Genomic DNA, 24,609 nt, shown 5'->3' on the forward strand with positions numbered 1-24,609 from the left:
GCAGAAGATGCTCCTGTCGAGGTGTTAACCTCCATGGACAGCTTGGACGTCTTTGTGAGATAGTTGCAGTTACATCTTTGTTAAATTTTTGCATCGCTTTTGTAACAGTATCCTGACTGATTAGTAAAGCTTTGCTGATCTTCTTGTAGCCTTCACCTTTTTAGTGTAAAGAAATTATTTTCTTTCTCAGGCCTTATGACATTTCTCTTCCATGTGGTGCCATTGCTGACAGCATGAAATGGGAAGGGGTTTTCTTTCAGTAACGCCCTTTTATAATCAACTGTCTGCTGGACACCTGTTTAATGAATAATTAGACTCGCCTGTAGTTGAATTCTTGTTAATTAGAATTTTGTTGTCTAAAATTTAGCTTTGCACCTAAGACTTTCATTGGGGTGTATTCATTTTTGCAACATGGTCTTGAATGAATGTTAGGAAAATACTTTTTTGTGTGTGCAAATTAACAAATCTAGTTTGCAATCAATGGCCTGCATTTGTGGTAATATTTTGCAGTACAGTGTCCCAAAAAAAATGTTGATTCTGAAAGGAAAGTAAAGGTTTTCTGTCAAATCTGTTGAGGTGTACTCATTTATGCTGAGCACTGTAATATATATATATATATATATATATATATATATATATATATATATATGGAAGCATATTTCGGTTTCCTAGAAGGAAATATACCTAAATAGTTTCATGATTCTCTTTCATCCATTAAAATCAAAGTAATATAAACAAATCTTCATATGACTCGCAAGCTACTCTCTAAGTGGTAAATAACTATAACAGACTAGCATGAAAAGCAGCTCTACCTTTCTCCTAAAACTGTGATTGTGTGTACCAAATGCACAGTAAGAGTATATGTAAACCAACACACTAGTATCTGAGAATCCTAAATATATAAACCACTCCGCGCCTATAAGGTAAAACAAATCTTAATTCCCAATTAAAATCTTGGAACTTGGACATGTAATAATAAAACCGTACATATCATCATATCCACTTTGTACATCCAATTATACCTTGTTTTTTTTTCAGGACAAACTGGGCTTTTATTTGATGATAAATGGTAATAGATATCTCCTGATTTTCTTTTATTATCAAAAGGAAAATTGGCCCAATATAGTAAAAAAAAAACTTTTTTTTGTGTTTCTTGTTACTATCATAACCTACCACCAAACAACAATCCCAAATAAATTCTCCAGCTCCTGATGATTGCAGTGATTTCACATATGTGTATGTTATTTGTTGTTTGTACCCGTAGTACAGCCCAGAAACAATAGTGCGCATTATGCTTTTAACTTTTTATTTTTGTCCTACCTAAAACCCTGACGCTGATACTAATTTTTTTAAAATCCTTACCTTTGACCCTGACCTTGACCCAAACACTAACCATGGCACTGACCTAGATCAAACCTTGAGCTAGGTATTTGTTCTTTATTTTGATATTTTTTAATATTTATTTTTTTACACACTTTTTTCTCTCTGCAAGGAGCGAGAGAGATACAATGTATTTCTTCCTCCATTCACAGAGAGAAAGAAAACACAGGAGAGGAGTGACTGATCACTGTGATAGCCAATCAGAGGCTATCACAGCGATCTGGTGACCCACAATCGAGAGTTTCGGGTCCCAATTATTAGTACAGGACCCAGGGCTCTCTGTGACACCCCAGTCTTTGTTCTGGGAGCGTGCCGTACAGATACACAAATATGCGGCCTCATGGAAAAAAGCCCAGTTCTGCGAGACCGCATATTTGTTTGATTTTGTCACCAAGTGGTTATTGTATTTTCAAATGTTTTTTCAAAAACAATTTTCAATCCGTTTTTAACCTACAGCTTTAATTTAAATAATACCTGGTGATCCTGACACGAAGACCCTGGTTTAGGCACTGTTATGGGGTGACAACACTTTGTCCCTTTTTCAAAAATGCCATCCTGTGTTGTCACCCTGTCAAATGCGCCCGATTAAGAAAACAAGCCACCATGCGTCAGGACGTACGGGGGACGAAACCGTCGGGAATTTCAAAAATTTTAAAATTTGACATTCACTCACACTAAAATCTGATAGTATTACATTACTGTATCAAACCATTTCACATACATTTTGTCCCGAGTGCTTTGTCCTGTGCCGTGCTTGCATTTTACCATTCTTTCTGCCTGGAAACTGAGAAACATCCATGGCATCCAAAAAGCGTCCCTTTAGGTCAAAAGTGGTTTTAGACCAGCTAGAGAACAGCGATAGTAAATTAGAACCACTCGTAGGGGAAACTCGTCATCAGACACTGAAAACGATTTGCAATTCAGCTCAGTGATGTGCGAACTTGGCGCTCTATTTCAAATTTCAGTGTTTTTGGTTTGATTACATTATTGAATTAAATGTATTATATTATTTTTTTATGATTATTATATTATAATTTATGATTTCGTGTTTCAAATTTTATCATACCCGGGATGTTATACAAGACTCTTGTTCGGACAGATTTCAGTGAGTTATTCCTAAGAATTACAGGCCCACAATATAAAACAACATATTTCCATTGCAAACAATGTACCGCTTTGAGCACAGAAATACTGACATAATTAAACCGCTAGGGAGGTTAATCATACAGTACAACAGAGGTCCCCAACCCCCAGGCTGCAGACCAGTGCTGGTCCTGCCCCTGCTGGGGGTCCAACTGCACGTCAGGGAGTAGGCAGTGAGTGAAGGAGCCAGCACAACCTGCACTGCCTACCTCCAACCAACAGGGGGCGCCTGCTCCCCTTCTCCCAGCACCACTACTCCCTTCCCTCTCTATGATCCCATCTGTGACATGCCAGAAGAGGAGGAAGAGAGATGAGGAGAAGGGGAAGAAGAAGGAGAAGGGGAAGAAGAAGGAGAAGGGGGAGAAGAAGGTGAAGGGGGAGAAGAAGGAGAAGGGGGAGAAGAAGGAGAAGGGGGAGAAGAAGGAGAAGGGGGAGAAGAAGGAGAAGGGGGAGAAGGAGGAGGGGAAGGGGGAGGAGGAGAAGGGGGAGGAGGGGAAGGGGGAGGAGGGGAAGGGGGAGGAGGAGGAGGGGAAGGGGGAGGAGGAGGAGGGGAAGGGGGAGGAGGGGAAGGGGGAGGAGGAGGAGGGGAAGGGGGAGGAGGAGGAGGGGGGAAGGGAGGGAGAAGAGCTGGGCCAGGAACAGGACTGTAATAGAGCACTGGTGAGACCAATACACCGCCACAGACTATAAGAGAGTGAACACCATGTCCTGTGGGTCTTAATACTGAGCTGACTTCAGGTGACAGGCTACACAAACCTCCCCCTTCCCCCCGAGGTGACAGGCTGCACCGCCAACACCCACCACCCCCCCAGATCCATGGAGGTGTTGTCTTCCACAAGGCTGGTCCCTGGTGCTGGGGAAGTTGTGGTCTGCTGCAATAAAGGGCCGGAATTCATAGATCTTGGGACTTCCCCAAACAAACTAGAGGGGTGGACAAGATCATATTAAATAGCAGCAAAACAGGCCCACAAAAGGAAAGGTCAACAGCTTCATGGTAGATAACAGCTTGAAGTATCTAGTGACTGAAGCTAGCATCAGCAGAGGCCTGAACAACTACCCAATAATACTCTAAAAAAGTATGAACAGAAGACCAGATGGTGGTCTTGCAAACCTCAAATGGATGTTCGATGCTAAAAATCCTAAAAAAACACTGACAGACCTGGTGGAATGGGCCGTGATAGGCAACAAAGGAACCTGTTTCTTGAGGGAGTAAGCCCTGAAATCAAGCAACCTGAGCCACCTATCAATGGCGAAAGAAGCAGCAGGAATGTTCCTTTTTGGCATGGAATGTCCTTTTTATTTATTTTAAGGAAGAGATTTTGGGTGTGCAGACTCTAACCGCTCTGACCACAACTAAGTGCAATTTATTCTGCATGTTTCGGGGACACATTTTAGGTGAATAGCTTTGATCAGCAGATTGTCATCTGCTTATCAGAGCTGTCCAGCTGGAAGCAGTGCTGTAGGTCCATACGCCATACGGACTGGGCAGTGAAAGGGTTCATGTTTTATATAGGGCTGGGGGACCAATATCAATACTCACTAAAGTTACATTGTCAAACAATGCATTTCATAAGGGCCTATTCACACCTATGCGGTTTACCCCCTTATAAGTATTATTTTAAAATCAATATAAAAATCAAAATGCTATTAACATGAGTTGCAAAGTACGTCTTATTGGATGGCAATACACATATTTCACATGCATTTTGATGCATTTACCATCAGAGTCTATTCACACATCTGCTACAGTGCATGAACATTAATGCACCACAAGGGTTTGCTGAAGTGTGAATCCAGCCCCAGGACTTTGACATTAATTTTCTATGCATATTAAAGAGTACATAAACTGATATGTGCCTTCTGTAGCATGTACATGTATGAAAATGTATCCTGTTCTCTTTGTATTGCTTCCTGTGTGTGAAATCCCTGGTGTTCCTGTCAGTCCTTCTGCTCTCCTAATAAAAACTAACCACACCTAAGCAGGAAAACACACTGTAGTCAGTTCTCTAGTTGTGCTGTGAACCCAGCCTGCTGTCCTTCAAAGATCAGAATTCTCCTGACCCCCCCCCCCCCCATATATATACTTTTTTTCTATCTATTCACAAATATTTTGCCTTTAATTTCTATTTTAAACTGAATGGGTTGTTTTACAAGGTGAGGGTTTACATATACCTTTAAGCATAATTTGCCTTACTGCATGTAACCGACTGTGGTAGTGACATTGTATTGTTTCTGTCAAGAGCACGTACTGGTTAGAATTATTCAGCATTCTTTGTAAACTACTAGAGGAATACGTCAGTGCCATATAAACTAGTAAATGAAACATATGCTGAGTAATTCTTGTGGGTAACTATACATTTTTCTTGTGTGATTATTGGTACTGCTGGCCAGCATAGTTCACTATGTATTCAATAAATGTAGACATTGTGACAACTTAATTTTTCTCTTACATACCTGTGCAATAGCAAAGCGAAGTTTCACAGACTTTCCCTCTTTCACTACACATTCCAACCTTTTACTACGTAAAATGCTGTCCAGAAAACTCCAGAGCTTCTGCTGAACATCTCCTTCCAGATTCAGTTTCTTGGAATGAAATCCAACCAAAGCATGGCAGACCCAGTCAAGTAAGACCTGTAACAATTATTATAATATAGGATATAGTGCATGATAACATTGTTGAGCACACTAAAATGTCCCTAGGCATGTCCATTCAGCACTGGGGAGAGATTTGTGAAAAGACTTCATATCAGTACAGAACTTTTGCAAAACATATACTATACATCCATATATAACACTGGAACAAACAGCATAAAGTCCAACATATATCAGCAAACAGAAAAACAAGTCCTGATACAGTCTTCTCAGAATAAATGGTACACTTTCAAACAAAACCTCTTGATAAGTGGTCTTTCTTGGTTGATAACAAAAGTGATGTATGTTGCTACAAAGTTTCAGTTTAAAAATGTATATAATACTGGTGCTGGTCCAAGTACATTTGAAGCTGTCGTAAGCAATTAGGGAAAGGGCTTTTTAGGATAAAAAATCCTCCAGCAGCCAAGGAAGGTAAGTGGCAACTGGGCAAAGTCCGTTTGCCAAGGAATGCAGAATAAGTAATCTGGTACCTGGCATTAGGAGTATAACATGTAACAATGCTATTAACAACAATTGAATTAGGTATGCATTGGTTAAACTTACCAATCCAGAAGATTGTCAGAAGTGGTGGTATGCAAACCTAATTCAGTTTTTGGACTGGCTCTTAAAATGTGATTTTCCAAGTAAGTGATCAAATGAGGCTGACAGAATGACAGAATGCATGCCATGAATAAATTAGATTCCTTAAATACACTTTTTCTGGAAGATGTGAAATCCCAACTCTAGGCAAAAAGCTTCCCTTGCAGTAGGACTGTGCTTGTTTTGGTCGAGGGGAAAAAGAAAAAAGAAAAAAGGTTTACTCACCCGATCCCTCTGCTCCTCCCCACAGCTAGACAGGTCCCTGCAGCTTCTTCCCCACGTTCCAGTGGTCTATGGTCATGAAGTCATCAAGAATAAAGCACTGAGGTACAGTCTACCTCTGGAGCGTTAAGGAGCACCATCTGCCATGACAGCGGAGGAAGCAGAAAGGCTCCTTTCACTCTTGTGCAACTTTGTGTGATTTTCGACTCTGAATGAGTACGACTTTGGCTTTGACTAAGGATGATTATCTGTGCTGTACAAAGTCGCATACAAGTTGCATATATATCATTCAGGTGCGACTTTCATGTGACTTTGGAGGGTTTACATTGAAGTCTATGGCCCTCAAGTCGCATTAAAATTGGACCAAAGCAGTGCAAGAAATGACTTGAAGTCGCAGATATGAATGGTTCTCATTGAGAAACATGGAGTGCTACATGTCTTGCAATTTTGGACCCCAAAGTTGCATGACAAGCCGCACAAGTGTGAATGGGCTCTAAACTGATTCTCCTCTACCTTAGTGTTGTCATTCCCATTCTTAGCAGAATATGTGTACACAATTATTAGGTAACGATTAGTGTACAGAATTATTATGCAACTAAATGAAAAACAACATTTTCCCATCTCACTTGTTTATTTTCATTTGTTAAAGTGAGAATAATAAACAAACAACTCAAAATTTACAAATAAATATTTCTGGCATTTAAAAAAAACAAAAAACAAAGTCTGTGACCAATATAGCCACCCTTCTTTTCAATAACAGTCATAAGCCTTCCATTCATGGAGTCTGTCAGATTCTTGATCTGTTGACGATTAATTTTTTGTGCAGCAGCAACCATAGTCTCCCAGACACTGCCTAAAGAGATGTACTGTTTTCCTTCACTTCCTGTTTAAGAAAGGCCCACATGTTCTCAAAAGGTTTTAGGTCAGGTGAGCCATGACATTATTCTTTCATCTTTAAGACCTTTACTAGCTAGCCCAGCAATGGGCAAACTACGGCCCGGCGGACCTTTTAATCCGGCCCGCAGAGCTAGGCTCCTCTCACAGTCCGCCCTGAAGACCGGTGTAGCATGAAAATCTGTCTCCTATGAGGATCTGTCCCCCTCGACGTATCTGCGCATGTGCCGGAGATCGCCGATCGGCTGCTAATGCCTGAAACTGGCACATGCGCAGATACGTCGAGGGGGACAGATCCTCATAGGAGACAGATTTTCATGCTACACCGGAGAACACGGCGAAAGGAACGCGCGGAGCAAAGGTAAGTGAATTGACACAGGGGGGACTTGGGGACTTAATATGGGGGATGAATTACTATATAGGGGATGAATTACTATGGGGGATGAATTACTATATGGGGGATGAATTACTATATGGGGGATGAATTACTATATGGGGGGTGAATTACTATATGGGGGGTGAATTACTATATGGGGGATGAATTACTATGGGGGATGAATTACTATATGGGGGATGAATTACTATATGGGGGATGAATTACTATATGGGGGATGAATTACTATAGGGGGAATAATTACTATATGGGGGATGAATTACTATAGGGGGGATGAATTACTATAGGGGGGATGAATTACTATGGGGGATGAATTACTATGGGGGATGAATTACTATGGGGGATGAATTACTATATGGGGGATTAATTACTATGCTTACTATGGGGGAATATTACTATACTTACTTGGATGACACATACACATCATTCATCTACTCTTGGTCCGGCCCCCGGGTCCAATATATGAACCCATTGCGGCCCTCAAGTCAAAAAGTTTGCCCACCCCTGAGCTAGCCACTCAGTGGAGTACTTGGATGCATCCGATGGAGCATTGTCCTGCAAGATGCAGACTTTTTCCTGTACCACTGATTGAAGAAAATGTTTTCTAAAAACTAGTAGAAGGTTTGGGAGTTGATTTTGAGTCCATCTTCAACCCGAAAACGTCCAACTAGCTCATCTTTAATAATACCAGCCCATACTAGTACCCCACCCTTACTTTACTGGCGTCTGAGTCGAAGTGGAGTTCTGTGCCAGCTACTGATCCAGGCACAGGCCCATCCATCTGGTCTTTCAAGAGTCACTCTCATCTCATCAGTACATAAAACTGTCTTCAGATGTCTTGTCCCAGTCGTGACATTTCAACTTATGTGTCTTGTGCAGCGGTAGTCAGGTTTCAGCCTTCCTTACCTTGGCCATGTCACTGAGCACTGAACACCTTGTACTTCTGGGCACTCCAGGTAGGTTGCAGTTCTGGAATATGACAGCACTGGAGAATAATGGGTTCCTGGTAGCTTCATGTTTGATTCTTCTCAAATCTTTGGTAATTAATTTGCATCTTTTTTTCTCAACTTATTTGTTGCGACCCTGTTTATGATTTGCAACAAAACGTTTGATGGTTCTGTGATCATGCCCAATATTTTAGCAATTTCAAGAGTGCTGCATCCCTCTGAAAGACTTTTTACAATTTTTGAATTTTCAGAGCCAGTTAAATCTCTTTTTTGTCCCAGAAGCTGCCTAATATTTATGCACACACCAATAAGCATTCACGTTTATACAGCTTGGAGTTAGACAATATGCATGTTGATTTGGTAAAAATACCCACTTGCCTAATAATTGTGCAGTGTAGTGCTAGCTGGGCATAGGAGATCAGAGCCGTATGAGACCGGACTCTGGAGCTGCTGACTGCACAACGAGAGATGGAAGAGAACCAGGAGGAGGAGGGGAGAGATAGCGCCACCCAACAGAAATGCCTCCACCTGGACAACCTGGCCTCAACTCCACCAGCGGGACCGACACCTGGACTGGCCCTCATATCCGTCAGCGGTTGGTGACCCCTACCTCACATCACTTCTACTGGGGACACTGACCCCCGACCCTCCAAACCTATATGGGGGACTCAACATATCACTCATTCAGGGGGATGATGACACCTATCGACACCTCTTATATCAGCTATATTGGGGACACTGACACCCCTCTTATCACTTATACTGGGGGGGGGAGGGAGAGAGATTTAACAGGGGTGTGTAGACTTTTTATATCCACTGTATAAACATGTGGGGGTTCTAAGTAATTTTCTAGGAAAAAAATGCAGATTTTTACATGTGAGAGAGAAATGTCACTCCCCTTTCCTGACTAGAACCCAATCAGTGCTCGTCACACCGCAAGGTCTCTCCCATCCCTGGGTGCGGTGCTGGAGACAGGCAGGGAGGGGAGGAGGAGATAAACAGCACAATGTTAAAAACAGACATTTAAGTCACCATAAAGTCCCTTTCATTTTTAAAAGCCCCAGACATTCCTAAAAGCACTGCAGCCTAATAAAAAAAATCATCTCTTCCTGCTATCAATAAATACCTTATTTAAATATGGTTTTGGTTTGTCATGAGGGACAAGTAGATCAGGACCCTAAATTAGTCCCTTGGACAAGTAGTTTTTTAAATAATTTCCACACCCCTGATTTCTTTGCCCTATTTTATATACTACTCATGCTTATTATAAGGTTGTGTGCAGGAGGGAATAACAATCATATCTGATGGAGGAGTGACATAGCGGACTCTCCATGATTCTGAAAGGTATTATGAAAAGAGTAAGGAGAGTGAAATAAAAATATCCCTCTAAGGTAAAAGAGATGACTGAAGTTAATGGGGAAGTTGAGCAATGCTGGGTACATATCATCAGTTTATTTTTTCGCTCAACCCAGCAACTGAACAGGAAAAAAAAAAACTGAAGAGCTCGGGAGGAGTTCACTGCACTAACTATCCAATGTAAGTACAGCGATCTCCCCACTGAGCTATTATGTTCTGATAGGGGATCTGCCCCATCTCCAGAACACAGTGGTCAGCGCTGACAGCCATTGGCTGCCAGCACTGATCAGATGTCGATCAGATGCTAGTTTTCCAGCATACCCATTCACAGGTGTACACCTGGGCCAAATGTCGGTTGGTTTCTATTGGCACCTATTTGGAAATCATAGTTTCTCACCATTTTTGCAAGCACACCTGATTTTTAGACTGCATTTGGTATTCGTTATTCAGTTGACTTTTATATTTAGTAGAAAATGTGATTATGTTGTGTTTGTGTGTACTTAATTAAAGCTGAATTCCAAGTATGGCTAATTTTGCAGCTGGGACCAACTCTGCAAGTGCCATACTTGACTAATCCCTATGGAAGCTGAAAATTACTGTGTTAGCCACTGCTACTACAGTTATCTCTGCTGTCTACAGGGTCCTGTGCCGAGCAGCTGCCCTAATGCTTAGAGAACATAGGAGGTCACTCGCTTTGCATGGGCACCAATCAGAGAACACCTTACAGTTTCACACCTGCCTAAACCCATTGGCACAGTACTGTATTACTGGTGTAAAACAAACATGATTAGTATACAACAAACACAACTGCATTGTTCCAAAATGCATAAAAATGTTACATACAAAAAGAGTTGTGGCAAAAAGCATAAATCAAGAATATACACATACAAAAGCTTATTGATTTCTTTTGTAATATTTGTAGTTACCTGTTCCTTATTTGGGAGAAAACACTGATGAGAAATCCAAGCAAAATGAGCTAGTTTTATTTTGTCTTCCCATGGGATTTTGGCATTTTTCAGTTTTATGTGGATTCCAGAGTAGAGTGCAGACATTTTCCAAGTTTGTCCACTCTAGAAGTTAACAAAATAAATAATACATTCAATATGTAACCATGTCACTCAAATCTCACAAAAAAAAAAGGAACAAAAATCACAAAATGCCTTCATCTGTAAATGTATCTAATCTGCCATGCAGAAATGGAAGCAATTGTCTGATGTGGTGCATATAGTGCATTGCAGCCAAATATGGGACCAACAGTGCCATGGTTTGGGGAGTGACAGGGGCTTAAATTATATATTAATATGATCCTCTTAACAAACAGCACTGATCTGACAAAACAGAGCCATAAAAAAGGCTTTACTGATAATACCAAGATAACAAATGTTAAAATTGGTGGCAATATGCAGGCAACAAATGGGCAAATGTGACAATCTGAGAACAACAAATAAGCAATAGTAACAGCGCACAAGCAACGACACACAGGGGAAAATTTGCCAAAATTGGAGCACTCAATCTGGTGTGGCTGTGCATGGTAGCCAATCAGCTTCCAACTTCAGCTTGTTCAATTAAGCTTTGGCAATAAAACCTGATAGCCGATTGGTTTCTATGCAGATCTGCACCAGATTTAGCATTCTTCATTTTTTAATAAATAACCCCCAAAGTGACAGGGGTAGCAATAAAAATTATATTCAAGTCCTGCTGCCTCCTCTCCATAGTGGAAATACTAGTTCAAATTCAGTACAAATGTTGGGAAATGTAGTTCCACAGGGACCTGTCCATGGACAGGCTGGTAGCAGCGGAATGAATACAGGACTGGAGTTTGGTAATGTTGTTTACAGAGAGAGAAGGCTGTCTGCTACCTAGCTCTTTTATCCATACTTTTCCAGTGGGTCACTTAGCCAAAGCCCACTGTCAGTTGATGTCAAAGAGCCAGTCTTGGCTCTACAGGGATCCCAACAAAAAAGTCAGGATCTACCCAGATGCCTGACTGGCAGCTGGCTCAGACCCTCAGTGTGCTGCTGAGAGCCTGAGCCAGCCACTCCCGCTCCCTGCACAGCCCAGTGCTCTAGTGAACGTTGGAGGGGCAGAACACAGAGCGGTGACTGACCATCGCCATTCTGTGTTCACAGCAGACCCAAGACCACTCAAAAACCATTGATTGCTCAGTTCTCGTGCAAGAGCACTCCAACTTACAGACAACTTCTGTAGGGCAAGAAACAGTCACAAATGACATGCGTTTTGCCAGTGGAGGATGCTGTGAATTCCTTACACCTCTTTAGCATAGGAATAAGCTGTCTATATGTTGGAGCGCCCTTGCAGCCTCCAGTATATAGGGAGGACAACAAGAGTATGTGTTTACGGGAGCATATTTATATTAAAACAGGATATAAAAAACATCCTATCATTTTAGGACCCAACATGCCCATGACCCTAGAGGGCTCAAATTCTGGGGCATTGAAAAGGTCCCTAAACAATGGAGAGGAGGGAAATGTTTTAGGGCATATTAAGTGAGCAGCAGTCATAGTGGATTTACACCACTCAATTATTGGTCCCAAGAGGGCATAATGCTGAAATTGACATTAATTGTTTTATCAGTAATGCCCAATATCCTCAGTTTTAGCTTGATTTATTTTTTATGTTTTAACCTATATTTAAATTTTTGAGTAATATTTGATTAATATCCAATCATACCTCTCCTTTTGTGTGTTAAAATTATTAAAATTGCGCAATTTAGTGGGTTTGTGTTTTTCCAGCCATATATATATGATATACATTGTATTGCCAAGAGTATTGTAACACCTGCCTTTACACGCACATGAACTATAATGGCATCCCAGTCTTAGCCCATAGGGTTCAATATTGAGTTGGCTCACCCTTTGCAACTATAACAGCTTCAACTCTCTGGGAAGGCTACCCACAAGATTTAGGATTGTGTCTATGGAAATGTTTGACCATTCTTCCAGAAGCGCATTTGTGAGGTCAGGAACGGATGTCAGACGAGAAGGCCTGGCTTTGCACAATACAGTCAAGCAAGTACCGTTCTCCTGGCAACCGCCAAACCCAGACACGTCCATTGGATTTCCAGACAGAGAAGCATAATTCGTCACACCAGAGAGCACGTTTCCACTGCTCTAGAGTCCAGTGGCGGCGTGCTTTACACCACTGCATCCGACACTTTGCATTGCACTTGGTGATGTAAGGCTTGAATGCAGCTGCTTGGCCATGGAAACCCATTCTTTGAAGCTCTCTACGCATTGTTGTTGTGCTTATCTGAAGGCCACATGAAGTTCGGAGGTCTTTAGCTACTGACTCTGCAGACAGTTGGCGACTTCTGCGCACTGTGCACTTCAGCATGCGCTGACCCCGCTCTGTCATTTTACGTGGCCTACCACTTCGTGGCTGTTATTCCCAGTTGCTTTCACTTTGTTATAATGCCACCAGCAGTTGGCCGTGGAATATTTAGTAGCAAGGAAATTTCACGGAGAGGTTTCCACCTGTGCAATAAGTCCATCACGGTACAATGCCTGAATTCACTGAGCACCTGAGAGCGCCCCATTCTTTCACCAATGTTTGTAGAAGCAGTCTGCATGCCTAGGTGCTTGATTTTATACACCTGTAGCCATGGAGGTGATTGGAACACCTGAATCCAATGATTTGGAGGGGTGTCCCAAAACTTTTGGCAATATAGTGTATATGATATGTATTTTAGATTTTTTATACTTGTATTTTGCTCTATAGTTTACACATATCTTAACATTTTTAGTGAGGTGTTATATAGATTCAGGTTTTATTATATTGAGCAGGATATACTGCTTTTAAATATAGCAGCAAAATAAACTTTGCAGTTGTGATGATAATTATGTTATTCAGACGTTAAGGCCTCATGCACACAGGACGTAAAAAAAAACTCCTAGAAGCTGTCCTCCTTGCAGCAGCGTTTTTTGCAGAAAAAACACCGGACGCTTGTAAAAGTACCTGACGCTTTTACAAGCGTTAATTCATTTCATTGGCCAGAATGATCATTTATTCTGCCCATTGAAATGGCCTAGCGTTAGATGCGTTTAGCCGCATCAAATGTTTTTCTGCCAAAACGCTGCTGCTCCTGCAAGCACTGGCCCTGGGGTTTTTTTCCTGTTGGTAAACGCTACTGCTACTAAAAGCTTCTAAATGTCTATGTGTGCATGGACACATAGGATAACATAGAGGGCCATTTGGAAGCAGAAAAAAAAAATACCTGATGCCTAAAAGTGGCTGCAAAAACTCCCTGTGTGCATAAGGCCTTAAGAATTAAGCATTCAGTATTAGTATAGTATAAGAAACAATGGAGGAGTGGCACTTAAGGAATATTATGTATGGGCATCATGAGATTTGTTTACATGTATCCATGGAGGCCAGAGGTACTATATAGCAGGGTGATGTAAGTATTCCCCCACCCTCTAATGAAGTCTCCTTCCAGGGATGCAAAGCGTAAGGGCAAGGTTATGGAGTGACATCAAAGAATCACATCTAGCAGCTCGGCTTGGTCTGCGAACAGTGTTTATTGGAGTTTGAGCTAGTTGTTCCAAATCATCAGGGAAGCGGATGTGCACTTTATATACAGTGGGGAAAATAATTATTTGACCCCCAGCAGATTTTGTAAGTTTGCTCACTTACAAAGAAATGAAGGGTGAATAGTTTTAAATCATAGGTGTATTTTAAGCCTGGGTTCACATTTGTGCGGTGCGGCATGTCGCATGTGATTCACCCAGGAACTGTACTCTGAATTCTGTGCAGTGCGATTTGAAACATACATTTTGTACGGCTCAAATCGCAATGCATCTGCGGCAAAAAGGCGCAGGACCCTTTTTTTGGTCCGCACTAGAATCGAATCGCCTGGGTATTCACACCTATGCGATACGATTCTGCACATCGCACCACATTTTGCAGACCGTTTTCGGGGTGTTGTTAACTTAACATACAAACCCGCACTAGTTCACACGAACGGGGTGCGGAATTCATACAGAAACTGCTGTGAATTTCGCACCGCATCAGTCTGAACCCAGTCTAAATGATAGAGACAGAACATCAGCCAAAAAAAAAAAAACAGAACAAAAACACATGATGCAAATATTACAGAGTTGCAGTTCAGTGAGTAAAATAAGTATTTGATCCCCTACCAGCCAACAATAATTCTGGCTCCCACACACTGGCTATGTGCTCATGTGGTACACAGATTAGTCCTGTCAATTTAAGAAGGTGCTCTCAATGACATCTCGTTATGTGTATAAAAGCCACCTGTCCACAGAATCTCTTTCATCCATTTAAACCTCACCATCATGGGCAAGACCAAAGAGCTGTCAAAGGACATCAGGGCAGGATTGTAGACCTGCACGTGGCTAGAGTGGGCTACAAGACCATCAGCAAGAAGCTTGGTGAGAAGGAGACCACTGTTGGCATGATTATTTGCAAATGGAAGAAATACAAAATAACCATTAATCACCTTCAGTCTGGAGCTCCATGCAAGATTTCGCCTCATGGAGTAAGGATGATCACGAGAAAATGGAGGGATCAGCCCAGAACTACACGGGAGGAGCTTGTGAATGATCTCAAGGCAGTTGGTACCACAATCACCAAAGAAACCATTGGTAACGCAATACGCCACCACAGATTGAAATCTTGCAGTGCCTGCAAGGTCTTCTTCCTCAAGAAGACACATGTATAGGCTCATCTGAAGTTTGCCAATGAACATCGAAATAATTCAAAGAAAGATTGCGAGAACGTGCTGTGGTCAGAGGAGATCAAAATTTAGATCTTTGGCATTAACTCGACTCGCCATGTTTGGTGGAAGAAAAATGGACTTAACGGTGGAGCAATATTTGAATATTCATTAAAGGTGCAGACATGGAATAACCCCCTTCTTTGATATACTTTATAATATTGGCAGCTGCCCCTTTAACCGCTTCTACGACACCCTATAGCAGAAATACTGCTACAGCGTGGCACGGGTGCACAAAATCACATATATATACGTGATTCGCGCTCCCTCAGTTTTCGGAGGCGGGGGGGGGGGAGGCGCTCGGCCTAAGTTGGATGATCGATCCCTGTCCTATCAGGGATCTTCCTGTACCTGTGTTTACAGTTAAACAGGTACAGGAAGTGATGACATCTTCTCTCTCTGGGCATATTTCGTCCCGGAGAAAGAAGATTCAAGACACAGTGAGTAAAAGTAGCACACTTTTCAGTTAGAACACTTTAGGACACATTTAACCCCGTGATCACCGCCCCCCCCCCCCCAGTTAACCCCTTCACTGCCCTGCCACCAGTGTCATTAGTACAGTGTACGGATTTTTTGCTGATCACTGTAATAGTGTCGTCGGCGACTTCAGATAGCATTAGCACCCCTCCCACATAGCATCAGATTTCCCGCCAGTACACCAGTAATCATATTTAACCCCTTGATTGCCAGGAACACGCTCATACACAATAAACCTCCATTGCTAGTATAGTGTCTGAACGAATCAATATCTTTGATCAGATCAGCTCTATACAAGCGTTCACATTCGTATAGTGTCCCCAAAAATGCAGCATTAGCGGGATCAGCCCCGGAACCTGCCAGCACCTGCATTTAGCCCCTATGCTTACTGCCCTTCTCCACTTGATACATTACACACAAAAATGCATTGTTCACAGAATCAGGCCTGATCTCTGTTAGCACTTGCCAGTAAATTGTTTTGTAACGGTTCAAGCAGTCCCTGACGGCCAGGTGCTCTTTTTCCCGTGAGTCGCACTAGGTACCTATAAATTTAGTTACCAAAATGTCAATGGAAAGGTACTCTAGTAAGAGGCCTACAGGATTCTGAGCACGTCAGATGAGAGTGAAGGGGAAGACTCACTGGCAGAACCTGTACACAGCAGTGGCACCCTGATAGCTCAGACGATGGAGAAGAGGTCCCTGCTAAGATCAGGCATACCCGACCCCGTTCCCAGGTTGCTGAGATGTTACAATCGCATGATGACTCTCATATGCAGCAGAGTGCCAGTACTATTGCCGCTCTACCTTTTGGTGAAATGGTGAGCACCAGCGGCCTAGTACATCCTGGTCTTTCACATATTGCACTGCAGTATCACTTAGTGAAGTGGAGTCCCATAAGACCCATATGCAGTTAGCCGGCTGCATGAGAGGCATTTTCCAGATGCCATTTCTGGTAGCCCAACCCAAAGGACACCCCAAAAAAATATGTCTGCAGTAGACATGGAATTAGGCGCGACACCCACTTTTTTTTGTCCCTCCTGTCCTGGCCAACCTGGTCTCTGCCTCAAGGACTGCTTCCGTCGCTATCACACACTAGTGTAATATATTTACACAGGGTTTCAAAAGATGTTAGGTAGTCAGGAAACTGGCTGAGAGATCCTTCAATCTGTTTTAAAAGTTAAAGTTTAAAAAAAAAAAAAAGTAAAAAAAAATAAAAAGTACAAATCCCTCCAAAAATTAAAAATTTTAAAAACCAAAAACAGTTATATTTTACTTTGTTGTTACTGTTCAACGGTTACAATTTTACTGTTTTATTGTTAACCATTGCGGTTTTCTTTGCAGGAATGTCATTCAGCTGCAGCACCGACTTGTTTATTCTCACAGCAACAGGGTCCCTGTTGCCCTCAGGATATACAGTGGGGCAAAAAAGTATTTAGTCAGCCACCAATTGTGCAAGTTCTCCCACTTAAAAAGATGAGAGAGGCCTGTAATTGGCATCATAGGTAGACCTCAACTATGAGAGACAAAATGAGAAAAAAAATCCAGACAATCACATTGGCTGATTTGGAAGGAATTTATTTGCAAATTATGGTGGAAAATAAGTATTTGGTCAATATCAAAAGTTCATCTCAATACTTTGTTATATATCCTTTGTCGGCAATGACAGACGTCAAACAATAAACATAAAATTAGTGAAGCGCTTGTATCTCATGAATACAATCATGTGTCTCCATAAAGTATAATAGTAAATCAAAGTGACCACTATATATATTAATATGTGAACTCCCTCTAGTGGATAGAAAAAATAATGTCAACCGAAATGACTATAATAGCTAAATATCACACATTAAGAACCTAAATATGTAGTGCATAAATCAGATATACTAAACAAAGTATATATACATGAAAACAGAATAATTGGCCACATACAATGGTGTCTAAATCAAACATAACTAATATATGCCATAAGTGAAAAAGACAATATCAAAGGTGAAAAAATATTCCATGCATGTGACTGTGCTTTAAACTGGAACACACACGTGATCTCCACTTCTAAGTGCAAGTACTCTCCTTCAAATGGCAGCAATGCCTGCTCACCTCCCTTCCTCGACCCACACAGGGCCTCAAAGCAGTTACCACCTCAGTGGTGTATTCCTCTGGCAGACTCCTTAATCCTCCTCCTCTCTTATGCAACTCATAAAAAGACAAGAAAGCCTTCCATAGTGTAGTAAGTTTTAATAGGCAAAGTAAAAAGTGACAAAGTAAACCACTCACATGCTCCTTTCCATAAACAAGCGTTTTTTCCAGCCTGTGGGTAGATATGCATGCACCTGGGGGAATCCAATATGGCCACTGCGTCCGGACATACGTCACCAGGAAGTAGACAAACCGACGCGTTGCGTCACGTGCGTCGTGACTTCATCAGGGTTTCACCTTTGATATTGTCTTTTTCACTTATGGCATATATTAGTTATGTTTGATTTAGACACCATTGTATGTGGCCAATTATTCTGTTTTCATGTATATATACTTTGTTTAGTATATCTGATTTATGCACTACATATTTAGGTTCTTAATGTGTGATATTTAGCTATTATAGTCATTTCGGTTGACATTATTTTTTCTATCCACTAGAGGGAGTTCACATATTTTTAATATATATAGTGGTCACTTTGATTTACTATTATACTTTATGGAGACACATGATTGTATTCATGAGATACAAGCGCTTCACTAATTTTATGTTTATTTCTTGCACTTATTGGTATTAGTTAAAGTGACAGCAGCTGTATTGTGTTAGTTATTCCCATGAGCGCAGGAGGATCCCATACCATTTAGCTTCTTTTTACACCATTATACCTTTTGCAGCCAATATGGAGATTTTGACAGACGTCAAACGTTTCCTGTAAGTCTTCACAAGGTTGGCACACACTGTTGCTGATATGTTGCCCCATTCCTCCATGCAGATCTCCTCTAGAGCAGTGATGTTTTGGGGCTGTCGCTGGGCAACACGGACTTTCAACTCCTGCCAAAGGTTTTCTATGGGGTTGAGATCTGGAGACTTGCTAGGCCACTCCAGGACCTTGACATGCTTCTTACGAAGCCACTCCTTCATTGCCCGGGCGGTATGTTTGGGATCATTGTCATGTTGGAAGACCCAGCCACGTTTCATCTTCAATGCCCTTACTGATGGAAGGAGGTTTGCACTCAAAATCTCACGATACATGGCCCCATTCATTCTGTCCAGTACATGGATCAGTCGTCCTGGTCCCTTTGCGGAGAAACAGCCCCAAAGCATGATGTTGCCACCCCCATGCTTCACAGTAGGTATGGTGTTCTTTGGATGCAACTCAGCATTCTCTCCTCCAAACACGACGAGTTGTGTTTCTACCAAACAGTTGTATTTTGGTTTCATCTGACCATATGACATTCTCCCAATCCTCTTCTGGATCATCCAAAATGCTCTCTAGCAAACTTCAGACGGGCCTGGACATGTACTGGCTTAAGCAGGGGGACACGTCTGGCACTGCAGGATCTGAGTCCCTGGCGGCGTAGTGTGTTACTGATGGTAGCCTTTGTTACGTTGGTCCCAGCTCTCTGCAGGTCATTCACTAGGTCCCCCCGTGTGGTCCTGGGATTTTTGCTCACCGTTCTTGTGATCATTTTGACCCACGGGGTGAGATCTTGCGTGGAGCCCCAGATCGAGGGACATTATCAGTGGTCTTGTATGTCTTCCATTTTCTAATTATTGCTCCCACAGTTGATTTGTTCACACCAAGCTGCTTGCCTATTGCAGATTCAGTCTTCCCAGCCTGGCGCAGGTCTACAATTTTGTTTCTGGTGTCCTTCGACAGCTCTTTGGTCTTCACCATAGTGGAGTTTGGAGTGTGACTGTTTGAGGTTGTGGACAGGTGTCTTTTATACCGATAACAAGTTCAAACAGGTGCATTTGATACAGGTAATGAGTGCAGGACAGAGGAGCCTCTTAAAGAAGAAGGTACAGGTCTGTGAGAGCCAGAAATCTTGCTTGTTTGTAGGTGACCAAATACTTATTTTCCACCATAATTGGCAGATAAATTCTTTCCAAATCAGCCAATGTGATTGTCTGGATTTTTTTCTCATTTTGTCTCTCATAGTCGAGGTCTACCTATGATGCCAATTACAGGCCACTCTCATCTTTTTAAGTGGGAGAACTTGCACAATTGGTGGCTGACTAAATACTTTTTTGCACCACTGTACATAAGTAGGTGTGTGCAGTGCTGTTGGATGAGATTTTTCATCCGCAGTTAAAAAATGAGCATATATGCCGAAGCATGGGGGCCTGGGGTGCCCAGTGGGTGGATGGCCCCTATGCTTCGGCATACATATTTTATAATATTTTTTGGCACATTTCATGTGTGCCCACCATTATAAGTGGGTGGATGCAGGGTGGTATATTCCAATGATGGGCATACCACACACTTTTTCTGGCAGAGATATTTCAATAAAAAGGTTGTTTTATTGAGTTACTATTTTATTGTTAACCATTGCTATTTTCATTGCAGGAATGCCATTCAGCTGCAGCACCGACTAATCTGACAGGAACTGAGTCTTGCTCTCAGAATATACATAAGTAGGAGTGTACAGTGCTGTTGGATGAGATTTTTCATCCGCAGTTAAAAAAAGATCATTAATAAACAAGGTGCTTATGCGCTTAATGGATGTGTGACTTTTTTGAAGATTATGTATAAGTGATATCCAAATAAACCTATTGCTGCAGTCCTCCACTTGTGTAAATTAACACATTAAAATGATAATATAGAAAACAATGAGACCGTGCATAATTAAAAATAATAGTAAATAAAAAAAATAAACATATACACATTAAGTCCCGAAAAAATATATAAACCCAGTGCTGGTGCTCAATGTATTATCTTCAAAAAAGGGTTCCGCTATGTTTGACAAAAGTGTCCCACATGGACTGACACTACTAATCAATGACCATCTAACTCTATAATGGTCATAAACACTTGTTCAGGGTAATTCCCAGAATGCCGGTGGTCTCCAATATATGATCCTATACTCATATCCTAAGATGATTCATAAGGCTCGATAAAGTGGTTGCCAAAAAAATTGGTGGTCTCCAGACTCACACAGATGCAGAGCATTGAGCAAATATATATCACCATATGAAAAGAAAACAGAAAAGAAAGGGACATCCCATAGTGTAAACCTGTATGGTAGATTTATTGTGGTAAAATCAATAAAAACACACTCACAGACTGAGTGCCTAGACCAGGCACCTTTTGTATTCAGCTTTGTAGCCCAAAATATAGTTCACTGTACTGGACGCTCACTAGAGCAGCGTGCGTTCCACAGGGAGGATGTGACGTCGGCGGAAGTTGCATCATCAAAGCTCAACGCATTTCGATACAAGATCGTCATCAAGAAGTGCAATTCTGGGAATTATCCTGAACAAGTGTGTATGACCATTCTAGAGATAGACGGTCAGCAATTAGTGGTGAGTGTCAGTCCATGTGGGGCACTTTTGTCAAGCAACAGTGCAACACTTTTTTGAAGATAATACATTGAGCACAAGCACTGGAATTATATATTTTTTGGGACTTTAATGTGTATACATCTATTTATTTAATTTACTATTATTTTTAATTATGCGCGGCCTCATTGTTTTCTACAAAAAAAAAAAAAAAAGGATACATGCCGAAGCATGGGGGCCTGGGTTGGCCAGTGGGTGGATAGCCTCCATGCTTTGGCATATATATTTTATAATATTTTTGTGGCACATTTCATGTGTGCCCACTATTAGAAGTGGGTGGATGCAGGGCGGTATATTCTAATGGTGGGCATACCATACACTTTTTCTGGCAGAGATTTCTTTTCTTTTTTTCATTCAGCCCACAGGCTGCATAACAAAAAAAAAAAGACCATAGCATATGCACCCAACAAGGACCAGCGACATAATGGTACATCACTGGACTGGTGGTGTTTATACCAGGATGATGCCTGCAGAAAAGATGCCCCCCTCCCCCGCTGCCTTCCACGGCTTTCTCAGGCAGTGGAAGGTTCCCATCAGGGGAACCTGAGAATGAAGCTGGTGTTTCTGCCAGCTGACCATACAGCTGACTGGAGACCGGAATGGTGCCAATCATCTCTATAGTCTAAGAAATCAGAAGCTACGAGCATTTCATCACTTCAGTTTTGCACGATATAAACAGCGCCATTTGTAAATTGGGAAAGCATCTAATCACACGGATCATAGTGAGATTAGATAATGTAAGGGCAGAGGAGCTATCTAGAATCTGATAGACCCCAGATTTCTCAAAAAAGAATATATGACAATGCCCATAGGCGTTATGGGGATATTTTGTTTATTTTTTTTATTTCAGGTACTTATATAGCGCTGTTAATTTACGCAGTGCTTTACACATATATATTGTACATTCACATCAGTCTCTGACCCTCAAGGGAGACCTCCTCTGTAAATCTAAAATGGTAGCTTTCAAAGGCTTTTAAAGCATTGCCTATGGGTATTAAAAATGTATGCAGTTTGTCGACATTGCACGGGGCATGCACAGTTTTAAAGCATGTCATGTTTGGTATCTATTTACTCGGCATACCGTCATCTTTTATAATTTACCAAATATTTGGCCAATATATTGTGTTTTTGTGCATTAAAAGTTAAAGTGTATTTTTTTCAAAAAATGTGCATTTGAAAAATCACTGCGTGAGTACTATGTTACATAAAAAAGTGCAACACCCACCATTTTATTTACTAGGGTGTCTGCTTTAAAAACATATATAATGTTTGGAGGTTCAAAGTAATTTCCTAGCAAAAAATACAGATTTTTTTCATGTGAACAAAAAGTGTCAGAAAAGGCTTGGTCTTCAGGTGGTTAGAAGAGTGAGTGATGTGTGGCATAAAGTTCTAATGCTGGGCATAAAATGCCCCACCACCCAAAATAACCCCATGTTTGGAAAGTAGATACCCCAAACTATTTTCTTAGAGGCATGTTGAGTCAGTAGAAGAATTTATATTTTTACAAGTTTATGGAAAATGACAAAACTTTTTTTTTTTTTCAAATGACCCCTTTGTTGAAAGTAGACGCCCCAAGGAATTTGATAAGAAGCATGGGGAGTATTTTTCATATCTCGTGTGTTGCCACAAGTTTTTGGAAAATGAAGAAAGAAAACAAAAACATATTTCTTTTTTATATTTCAAAACGTTATGAGAAAAAAATGAGATCTGCAAAATACTCACCATGCCTCTTTTAAACTTCCTTGGGGTGTCTACTTTCCAAAAAAGGGTCATTTGGGGGGGGTTTGGTGCTATCCTTGCATTTCAGGGCCTCCGAAACTGTGATAGTGAGGACGTGAAATGAAGAAGTTACGCACCTTTAGGCTCCTGTATGTGGCTAGGCACCCAAAAAGTCTCACACATGTGGTATCCCCATACTCGGTAGAAGTAGCAGAATGTATTTTGGGGTGTAATTCCACATATACCCATGGCATGTGTGAGCAATATATCATTTAAGTGACAACTTTGTGCAAAAAAAAATGTTTTTGGCATTTTCCAGAAACTTGCGGAAAAAAATAAATCTTCCATGGACTTAATATCCCTCTCAGCAGATAGCTTAGGGTGTCTACCTTCCGAAAAGAGGTAATTTGGGGGTGTTTGTACTGTTCTGGTATTTTAGCACCTCAAGAAATGTGATAGGAAGTCAGAAAGTAAAAGTTGTGTAAATTCCATTATCTATTCTATACCATAGTTTGTAGATGCTATAACTTTCACACAAAGCAATCAATATACACTTATTGGGATTTTTTTGTACCAAAAACATGTAGCAGAATACATTTTGGCCTAAATTTATGATGACATTTTAGTTTTTTGGATTTTTTTAATGACAGAAATGAGAAAAAATTGGGGTTTATTCAAACTTTTGGGGGGTTTTTTCCCCGCTTATAGCGCACAAAATAAAAAGCGCACAGGTGATGAAAACCACCATAAGAAAGCTCTATTTGTGTGAAAAAAAGAACATAAATTTTGTTTGGGTACAGCATTGCATGACCTCGCAATTACCAGCTGAAACAGTGCAGTGTTAAAAGGCAAAAAAAAAGGCCTGGTCAGGAATGGGGGTAAACCCTCAGGAGGGCAAGTGGTTAAGTATGCAAAAAACTTTAAATCTGTGCAAAAAAATCAAAGATAGGTTCTAGCCCTGCACAACAACTAAATATAAACATAAAATTTAAACCTAAAATATTACCCACAATATATTCAAATTCAATAAGCAGTCCAAATCCAATAAAACGTCCAGTGCAGTAAATACAGAAGTCCCCAATCACGGTAATCTTGTGGAATAAATGAAGTGACAAAAATCTCTTTAAAAGCACAAGTAAGGTGTTCTCCCACCTGCTCAGTTAAATGACTCACTCACCAGATAACATCAGCCTACAAAGCAGCCATCAAGTGTTAGTTGTCAATTCCTGTGTGTAGGATGTCAGCTCCTCTACTGAGAACTCTAAAGCCCACCAGCTCTTGGATATCACTGTCATGTATTCTCATACAGCCAAATTGGATTAGCAGGAAAGCCCAGAAAAAATCCATAGTATAGTAAAGTTGCAGGCAGGGGGAAGTGGGGGGGGGGGTGACAATTGTGGATGTAGGGGTGGGTACCTCTCAGAAAAAGGTACCCGCTTCCCAAAAATAAAAACAAAACTTTCAAATAAGGTGGAGAATAGCAGTACTTTCATTTTAAAGTGAAGGTCCTTTTTAAAGGTAAACGCTTAGCCTTTAGCACCACTTTAAAGTGGTG

The 24,609-nt window shown here is 41.2% G+C and overlaps 1 protein-coding gene across 1 annotated transcript in view; it reads right to left on the reverse strand.

Annotated features, from left to right (window-relative positions):
- The window catches only part of URB2 (URB2 ribosome biogenesis homolog), a 95,794-nt gene that overhangs the window by 69,270 nt on the left and 1,915 nt on the right, over positions 1-24,609 (reverse strand). Inside the window, exons 2-3 of the mRNA XM_089668553.1 lie at positions 10,494-10,637; positions 4,978-5,154 (exon numbers count right to left, since the gene is read on the reverse strand). Coding sequence (XP_089524679.1) covers positions 4,978-5,154; positions 10,494-10,619 — 303 coding nt within the window. The 5' untranslated portion in view covers positions 10,620-10,637. The remainder of the gene's footprint in view (positions 1-4,977; positions 5,155-10,493; positions 10,638-24,609) is intronic.

Source organism: Staurois parvus, unplaced genomic scaffold, assembly GCF_062004578.1.
Source record: "Staurois parvus isolate SC_StPar_1 unplaced genomic scaffold, SC_StPar_1.0 ptg000059l, whole genome shotgun sequence".
Taxonomy (NCBI): Eukaryota; Metazoa; Chordata; class Amphibia; order Anura; family Ranidae; genus Staurois; species Staurois parvus.